We start from the raw sequence: 9,686 nt of genomic DNA, 5'->3' as shown, positions 1-9,686 counted from the left end.
TGACTCACCGGCACTTACACTGGACTTTGACAGGCATCTACACACACACGCATGCATGCACACACACATATGCACATATGTGACACAGTTTCCATACAAATAAGCGGTCTGTAAATCACACAAGCGCGAAAACCGCAGCTCTGCTCATGTATACTGTATATACTGGGGAAAAAATCTCCACCGATACTTTTTCTCTTTCCCTCTCACTCTCTCTCTCACACACATATGCACACAGACACACAGACTGACAGAAAAGTTCACACTTTTTTATGTTAAAAAGTGAGAAAGAGACAGAAAACTGGAACAGGGAGACAAGAAAATAAGTGGGAGGGAAAGAGAGGAATGAGGTGTTCATGTGCGTGTATGAGAGAGAGAGAGAGAGAGGGAGATGAAGTGAGGAGGCGGAGAGATGAGAGGCGAGGGAGGGAGTAATGTAGACAGGGAGGGTGGAGAAGAGAGGGATAAGGCACACTTGGATGAAGGACTCCAGTGGAGTGAGGAGGGACTTTCAAGTGTTGGATGAGGGGGAAAAAAACCAGACCACAGGACAGAACTGCAAGTGAAGAGATGGACAAATGGGACAGAGGGGACCATGTGGCCCGGGGCTGACGGGGACTGACACAACCTCTCCATCTGGCTGTTTTTACCTGAGCTGAACCTCTCAAGAAGTCGCTGTTACAGGGCAGAACTGGGCGCTCTGGGGATGCCCGGTCAAGTCTGAGGTCCAGCAGAAGTTGGAGGGAGCTCACTGGTGCAGTTGGATTCTACTGGAGGCGCAATGGATGTGTACAGATGTTTGAGTTTACTTCTCTTCACTCTTCCTCCACAAGGTAAATCACTTCACTTCTTCTGTTCTTGTCTTTGCAGTCACTCCATCCTTTTTAAGTCCAAGGGACTGTGTGAAAATGATGTCATCAGAAAAGGGAGAGGGGAAAGTATTTTTCCCTTTACATCTAAAATTGTATATTCATTGTGAGGCAAAAATGTACTGTAGGGTACTGATGTGCATCAGGGAGTAAGAGTTTACTCTTTTGTCAAACATAGAGAGTTACTGCATGTTATTATTCCATAAATACATAATGTTAATGATGAATAATAAGTCAGCAAGTTTTCTTCTCCTTCTGAGAAATATGGAAAATACATTTTTCTTTCTTTTCAGCCCCTACCTACTCATGTGTTTGCAGTCCACAATGAAGCTCTAGTCACATTATTTATGAGAAAAGTAAGGATTTTTTTTCAAAGCAAATATGACAAGGTGAGCAAAACAAAAACACAACCTTCAGCAAGACACACACAGGCAAACTTGTGTAGTGTCATTGAATAACCACCTTGGTTGCTTAGAGACCTGGTTACAAGCTTTGTTTAGTCCAGGAGCAGTTTCTACTTGAATTTTTTTTTTAAAAAGGTGACATTTCCTGCTCGCACATTATTGGCTCACGAGAGTACATTGATCAAAAGAGGACAGAATTGGGTCCAGTAGCTGTGAGATAACTAACCATGGTGAAACTGTTGTGTATCTGATATTTGCCAGATTTTTTCTGCGCAAGATTCTTATACTATTCTCTGAGATTTACAAATTCATCATATTTGACTTTCAATGTTTGGGTAAATGAATAGTGAGATCATCCAGGAGGAAGTGGTGTGGTTTAAAGGAAGGGAACTTTATAGAAATTGAGAATTATTGTGACAGCCAAGTAGGAAATTGGAAAGTTTCCATCTGAGAAGTGAATGTTCTCCATCCTAAGTGAGCAGCAACACCACAGTCTGCTCTGGTGCTATTCATAGCGTCCTGTAAAGCACACCAAACAGAAGCCATCAACTCGTCCAACAGTTGCCTTCTTTCCTTACCATACTTTTTTATCAATGCTCTGACCCTCACATTGACAAAGTCAGGATATCCTGCAAACTCCCCCATCTAAACCCATTAGCTTCCGTGGCTGCTCCAACATCAACCGGAGCATCCCTCTTTATTCAATATCCCTATACTCGACAGACGTCACTCTGAGCTGATGTGATCAAACAAAAGGCAGCTGTGTCAATTTCTCTCTATCTGAAAACTCGGAGACATTTCAAGGTTGTCTGGAGTCTGGACTCGTCAAATAGACTCGGATAGAAACAGGAAGAGGGAGGGGGAAAAAAAGAAAAGAAACACTATCCATTTAATAAGGTATTGATCCCAAACCTTTAAAGATCATGGAAGCCAGTTTTGAGGCAACTGAAGGACAGCCCATCAACTGTGATTGAGTGGGTAAGAGGACCTGAGAGGAAGGCCGCCAGCATGACAACAACACCTGCGTGCCTATTTTAAGAATTCACGTGCAGTGCATAGATGGATAGATGGATATTGGTGCTCTTGAAACATCCATCCATTAGCTATAGCACTCACACTTTGAGGGTTGGGAGCCAATCCCAGCTCATAGTGGGTGAGACGTAAGGTGCAGCGTGAATATAACAAACTTTTCCCTTGTGTGCAACCACTTCCCCCAAGTTATAATGAGGTAATAAACAAATGCCTCCCAGCTCCTGTATAATTTATATTGCACAATAAGTTATTATAATGCTTATTAATATAATAAACAATATCATGCTTCACATGCGAAAAGAGACACTGAAGTATGCAGGAGTGCCAGGCATAATGAAATATCAGTTAGGTCGGTTAAATAAATCACAGTCTTTGATGTATTGCTGTGGCACTGAATTACCTGCACAGAGGCACAGTGTCCAGAATAGAGAGAAGCCTAAATGAATATGGAAAAAGGACTGGAATACAAAGGACATTGTACTGTACCGGCCTCGGGACGATCCCCGTCTCATTAATTGTTCCCAGACCTCGTTAGGTCATCCTCAGTGCTATGTGAGCTGATTCTCAAAAGGGTGTGTGTGTGTGTGTGTGTGTGTGTGTGTGGAGAGGGGATTGTTGAAGGAGGGATGAGACATCTGAACGGATCGCTCCATCAGCACGTCTGTTCCGAGACACGACGGATGTCCTCAGATTCAGATTCATCCTTCCTCTTTTTTTTCCTACTTCTCTCGCCCCCCTCCTCCCTCCCTCTCTACCTCCTCCCTCCTCATTCGTCTCATCTCTCAGATACAGTCTCATGTAACCATACGCCACCTGTATAATAGAGGTCACCCTTCCTTTGGATTACACTCTGTATCTACAACGGTGGACTCTTTGTGGTGACGTGGTTGCATCAGCTAAATCCGGTTTAGATAAGTGCATTGCAGATGGTTGCAGATATATTCAATATTATGAATATGAAATGATATTTGCTTTTTCATATGTATATGTGCAAAAGAAAGACAGGTTATAAGGATGCATACAGTGCAAAGTTTGCTGAAATGGCACTTGTATAAATATTTAAAAATGCACATGCACAAGGGCTACAAAAGTAATTACAAATCTAATTCCCTTTTTCCATCTTAGTTTGTTTCCAGGTCGGACCTCGTGCCCATGCTGAAGAGAGGCTGCTCCAGGATCTGTTTGCACATTACAATAAGCTTTCCCGGCCTGTGCAAAACACCTCAGACACAGTGCTGGTCCACTTTGGACTGTCAATTGCTCAGCTTATTGATGTGGTGAGTAAAAGCTGATGGCCTTGTTAAGTTTTACCAATAACAGAAACACATATATCTTCCTTAAAGGTGAATTTATTATTGTTATTGTGTTGCTACAATGTGTAAATTATGCATTTTCAATTCGGTCCTGTCTGTTACACGTATTATATCCATACGATCACAATAGCAACCAGCTCAAAGCCATCACCAGACAAGAGAGATGAATTTAGATATACAGATCTCTTATCAGCGGAAATGAAACCACAACAGGAGAGATTGAATTATTTTCCTAAATTAAATTCAGGTGTCAAGTATCCTAACAGCAGCAGTAAATATTCAAAAGTGTCTCCTAAAAAGCAAACCAGACACAGCTGGTCTCGACAGACCGTCTGATTGAAGTTTTTAAATGCGTCTGGAGTTTTAAACTGGGGGAATTTTTCCACAAATTAAATTGCAGGGTGTCTGTGGACTAAAGTTGAAACGCCTCCAACTGCCATTCTGAGCCAAGCAACGTCGCCTATTGCAGCTTTAAGACTGAATATGTGCAGCTGGCATTGCTGTAGGGATGATTCTCCAGGTTTTTGACATGCAATTAGGTAACTGTGCTTGCCTCACATGCCTGGTAGGGAGCGTCAGCTCTGGGTGAAGTTGTCCTCTCCTTCAGAGTGTTTTCACCGACTGCTGTGCCTTAGATGTTGCTAGAGGAAAAGTTGGAGAGAGCAGCTTGCCAACAACGCAATAGATACAGATAGAGTAAGGCAGTGAGGTATACAGCCTAAAGAATTTTCCTTGCGTTTGCACTTGGCACAACTAATCTGCCGTAAAAAAATATTTAGGATATGAATTTGTGCTATATCCTAACTGTATGTGCCAACTTTGAAAAAAGAGACCACTAGAAAATGAGATGTTCAGAGAAATGATGATAAATGTCACTCTTCTGTTTGCATGACATAAGGATGAGAAGAACCAGATGATGACTACAAATGTCTGGCTCAAGCAAGTATGCAATGTTGAATGACAGAATGCATGCTAAAGGCACAGTCCAAAATAAAGGTACAGTACATAAATATGATTCATGTTCTACAGGAATGGAACGATTACAAACTCCGCTGGAACCCAGAGGAATACGAAAATGTCACTTCCATCCGAATCCCCTCAGAGATCATCTGGAGGCCTGACATCGTCCTTTACAACAAGTGAGGATCTATATAATTTGCCTGTATGTTTTCGTGTCACACAGGGTAATTGCTGAGATTCAGATGTGGCCGTTTTCAGGGCAAAAAAAATAAGCATACGGCAACTAATGTTCAGAATTTGATGATTTAATTCCAACAGATGGTATGACTGGAGGGAAAACACGAAGATTCTGCTGTAGTGCCAAATCTCTCCCTATGCCAATGTCGTAATGCAATTCAGCTGAAGTAAATGTGAACAAGGTCAGGCTTAATGGATCCAGTTACAAACAAAGCTTGGTACCTCGTACAGAGGAGCAATACATTAAGGCAGGGAATTGGAGGCTGAAATGTGACTGGATGTGTTTCAAAGGATCTCACATGAAAATGCATCCAGTGTGAGTGACTCAGGTGGACGTGTGTTTATTTCACTCTAAACAAGGGAAATTGGCTAATATGAGAAACTGTGTCAGAAACAGGCCAAACAGAATTAGCTCAATACAACTGTCAAACTCAGATCATTATAAAGACATGGTCCTGCTTTCTCAGTCATTTTATTTGTGGGAGCTGAGATGTCAAAGTGTGCCATGGTACTGTAATTTCATTTGTCAGGCACATTTCATAGATATTTCAAAGGTGTGGACATGAGACACTGAGACCAAAACAACAACATGACATGAAATGAAATGAATAACGTGCATGTAAAAAGAGAAACAAAGATCAGAGAGATGTTCTGATCCTAACCCACTTTCCGATTTAGGAAAAGAATAACAGGCTGTAAAATTCAATTGTTTGGAGGGTTTGAGAGGTGAAGTGTCAACTCAGTCTTTTTTGGCCTTTAAGATTCTCAAGTTGCTAATTCTGATTTTGTTTTGATGCAGATGTTCAAATTTAGGTCTGTATCTATGACTATTCTCAGATCGGGGTTAACCTCATTTTAAGTGACGTCGTTGTATGTCGTCTTCATGCTGTATCAGACTGGCAGACACAGGCAATCACATGACTGACTGATATTCTCTTTATGCACTGAGACTAATTGTAGCAAGGTGGGCAGACGACGGGGTCAGATGATGAGGCTGAGGAAGGAAGTAATGAGTGGTGCTCAGGTGTGTGATGACAGGGCTAAGAGGTTTAACATGCACAACAGAGATTAATCGGGTTAAGTAGAGACAGAGAGGACGAAAGAGAAAAGGAGCTGTCAGTGATGTTTGGAGCACCGTCCTCCTGTGTTTCTTCTTTTTCACAAAAAACTATTTATTTGGCTTAATCATTATTTACTGAGAAAATGCATTCAATCTTTTATTTGCTTGGTGATACAGAAATGTATTTATTTATTAATGTTAGTGTTGCCATTACATTACACATTAACAAATAAAGTGAATAATTGAATTTTATTTGCATTATTATGCTACAGTATATAGAAAAGAAATCCTTTTCACTTGGGTCAATTAATCATTCGTATAAAAATATCTTATAGCTTTAGGTTTTAGCTGTAGTTCCTCAAAGTCTTTAGTTCTAAGGATAATTGTTCAACCAAATATAGTGGCAAAGAAAATTTACAAATAGTTTAACGCTTCATTCAATGGATAAAATAATGTAACTGTTTAGTCAAAGGTACAAAAATGTTCAACTTATTGACTTATTCCTCTTCAACTTAGAAACAGCAGTGAAAGAAAATCTTGAATCAAGCACCAGTCACTTGCGCTATCTCTGTGATGGTTCCCCAAACTCCATCTTCTGAGAATGACTATATGATTGATGGATGCTCCAAGGAAAAGCTAAGAAGTGGACATTGATTGATCAATCAATCATTCAATCCAGAATTACAGTCTTACACTTTTCTGATGAAATTTAAGATATAGATTACATTTGAAAAATGTGTTTCCACCTTTCTCCCCCTTTTATGTCCTGTCTCTCATCTCCAGTGCCGATGGTGACTTTGCAGTGACTCATTTCACGAAGGCACACCTGTTCTATGACGGTCGGATAAAGTGGATGCCACCAGCGATTTATAAGTCATCGTGCAGCATAGATGTTACTTTTTTCCCTTTTGACCAGCAAAGCTGCAAGATGAAGTTTGGCTCATGGACTTACGACCGTGCCAAGATCGATCTGATCAACATGGACAGTAACGTGGACCAGATGGACTACTGGGAGAGTGGCGAGTGGGTTATCATGAATGCTGTGGGCAAGTACAATACCAAGAAGTACGAGTGCTGCACAGAGATCTACGCAGACATCACCTACTACTTCATCATCCGAAGGCTTCCGCTGTTCTACACTATTAACCTCATTATCCCTTGTCTGCTGATCTCCTGTTTGACTGTACTGGTGTTTTATTTGCCATCACAATGTGGAGAGAAGATCACCTTGTGTATCTCTGTGTTACTGTCTCTGACGGTGTTCCTCCTGCTCATCACAGAGATCATTCCGTCCACATCGCTGGTGATTCCACTGATCGGCGAATACCTGCTGTTCACTATGGTCTTTGTCACTCTTTCAATCATAATTACTGTCTTCGTGTTAAACGTGCACCACCGCTCGCCACAAACCCACGGCATGCCTCACTGGGTGCGGAGAGTATTCCTGGACTGGGTTCCTCGAGTCCTGTTCATGAAGCGTCCGCCAGGCACAGCAAAGCAGCACTGCAAGAAGCTTATTGAGATGATGCACCGTCCTACTACAATATCCACAACAGGCAACTCACAGTCCTTCTGGATGGGGTTGGAGACAGGACTGAGACAAATGAGACAGATTGAGAACACACTCCCAAAGACTCCGTCTGACAGTCCGGGCATCCTTGTTTGCTCACCTTCTCCTCCATCTTCCCCTCTTCAGGACGACACCAGTGGAGATCACCCACTGAAGGGCAACATCTTCTGCCGGTCCACAGCTGGTCAGTATTCAGTTCTCACAGAGAAACAAACCCTAAGAGGACACAACTCTGCAGCCTCGTCTTCTTCCCAGTTGTCCTTGCCCCCGTCTTTGCCACTAGGTCCACTTCGCAGCCTGTCAAGGGAAGAATTGTCCCCAAATGGCCGCTCCCTCAGTGTGGAGCAAATGTGTGACCAGCAGAAGGAGTTTCCTCAGAGAGCTGAGCATCGCTGTCGCTCCCGCAGCTTCCAGTACTGCTGCCTGCACGATGAAGGCCCTGGGATTATTGGGATTACAGGGCGGGTGAAGAAACAAGCCCCTGGAGATCACCTTGCAAAAACCCTCAACACAGAGTCGACAAAAGATGCGAGTACCCAACAGGACACGGCAGTTACAACAATTTCTCCAGCTATGCGAGGCGCTATCGAGGGAGTTCAGTACATCGCTGATCATCTCAGGGCAGAGGATGAAGACTTTTCAGTGAGTCAACAGAATTTTGTCAATTACTTGGAAATTTAATAAACATTTCTAATTGTTAATTTAGTGCTCAAAACATCCTCAAAGATCTTCAGAGCTCCATGTTAATCAATGTGCTTTTTCAGATTCCATTCATCAAGGGAGACCACAGACATCTGTCTATATCTTGCAGCTCTTTTCAACCGCTGCATTCAAAATGTGATACAAAGTAGTCACATGTGTCTGCTGTTAAATAGAGTAGGTGTTATCCCTGTAAGGCAAACAAAAGAAGTGAAATGTTAAAGTTTGCCCAATTGGCCAGGTTGGTTGGAGCATTTTGATGTAAAGATTATGACAAGAAGTTAAAGTAGAAGTAAGCGATCCGGTCGTTTTGGCTAACTTCTTGTCAGCCGATGGAGTTAGCAGCCCCCGCCCTCGTCATGGATCTATCGGTCCTCGTCCCTACGTCACCACATTCACGCGCATCCCTTGGCTGCACACACAGCCCTTCATGCCGTTCTCTCTCCTCATTGGATAAAGCTTGTAGGATACAAGGAAGTATACCAGAAGTTTTCTCCTCAGCTTACAGCAGAGCAGAGTGACTGACAGACCCGTGTTTCGGACCAAACACTCTATGTAAGTGATTGCTGTCAGAGGATAACTATTTAAGACTTATATTAACACAAACATTCCGCTTACTTCTGCTTTAACATTGAAACCTTTTTTATATGACATAATTGGTGTGTGTGAGAGACTACATAGAAGTAGCAGTTCTGCAAATGCCCACTGGCTCCAAAACTGCCCATGTTAAAATGCAGATTAGCTGGGAGGTGGGTGTGGAGCGAGTCGCTGACAATATGGCCACAGCAGAGCAGCTCACCCTGAGTTTCAGAAAAACTCAACGAGTTATTGTATTTATTATCGAGCAGTGTCAGGACTACAATGCAATGATAACCTCCAGCTGGAAAAGACCTGAAACAATTGGGCCTCAGTTATTTCACCTTGAATTTTTTGTAAGAGAAACAAGCACGGATTGACTGACATTTAGGAGATAGAGCTGCCTCTTAATGAAAAAATCAGCCAGTCGAGAGAAATCAATCAGGGGTAAAAAGTGACAGCTGGTAAAATGAAAGGTGGTTAGGTGTGAAATTTGAAATGTCCCTCTCTGCTGTTTCTCCTCTCTGCTAGGTGAAGGAGGACTGGAAGTATGTGGCCATGGTCATCGACAGGATATTCCTCTGGATGTTCGTACTGGTGTGTATACTGGGATCTGTGGGACTCTTTCTCCCGCCTTGGCTGGCTGGAATGATCTAGACTCTCGCCCTCAAGGAAAAAGTCAATAACCCTGACAGGAGGACATGCTATCTTACATAGATTCATTTTTTTTATTTTATTTTATTTTATTTTTTATAATTTTCACTTTTTTAAAGGAGCTACAGGTCACACTGCTTGTCCTTGCTCCGGGTTATAAGAAGGTCACTCGTGGAGAAATTAGATGAAATATCTGTAGTTGGTTCCATTGGGTATATAAATCTTTTATGAGGTGAAATGCCAATAGTGGAAATATCCATCCGCATCATTCTGTTTTGACATGGAGCAAGATTTGGACCACAGGACGACCAAGGC

The 9,686-nt window shown here is 42.3% G+C and overlaps 1 protein-coding gene across 1 annotated transcript; it reads left to right on the top strand.

Moving 5' to 3' along the window:
- Window positions 1–468: 468 nt before the first annotated feature.
- Window positions 469–9,436, top strand: chrna4b (cholinergic receptor, nicotinic, alpha 4b). The gene is made up of 6 exons (XM_085781195.1): window positions 469–830; window positions 3,428–3,579; window positions 4,514–4,558; window positions 4,645–4,754; window positions 6,656–8,084; window positions 9,249–9,436. The coding sequence occupies exons 1-6, from the start codon at window positions 779–781 to the stop codon at window positions 9,372–9,374; spliced, it is 1,914 nt and encodes a 637-aa protein (XP_085637321.1). The 5' UTR covers window positions 469–778; the 3' UTR covers window positions 9,375–9,436.
- Window positions 9,437–9,686: the final 250 nt, after the last annotated feature.

This window comes from Trachurus japonicus, chromosome 7, assembly GCF_045865225.1.
Source record: "Trachurus japonicus isolate A0001 chromosome 7, Traja_1.0".
In the NCBI taxonomy this organism is placed as follows: Eukaryota; Metazoa; Chordata; class Actinopteri; order Carangiformes; family Carangidae; genus Trachurus; species Trachurus japonicus.
This window is presented reverse-complemented; position numbering and strand designations above follow the sequence as displayed.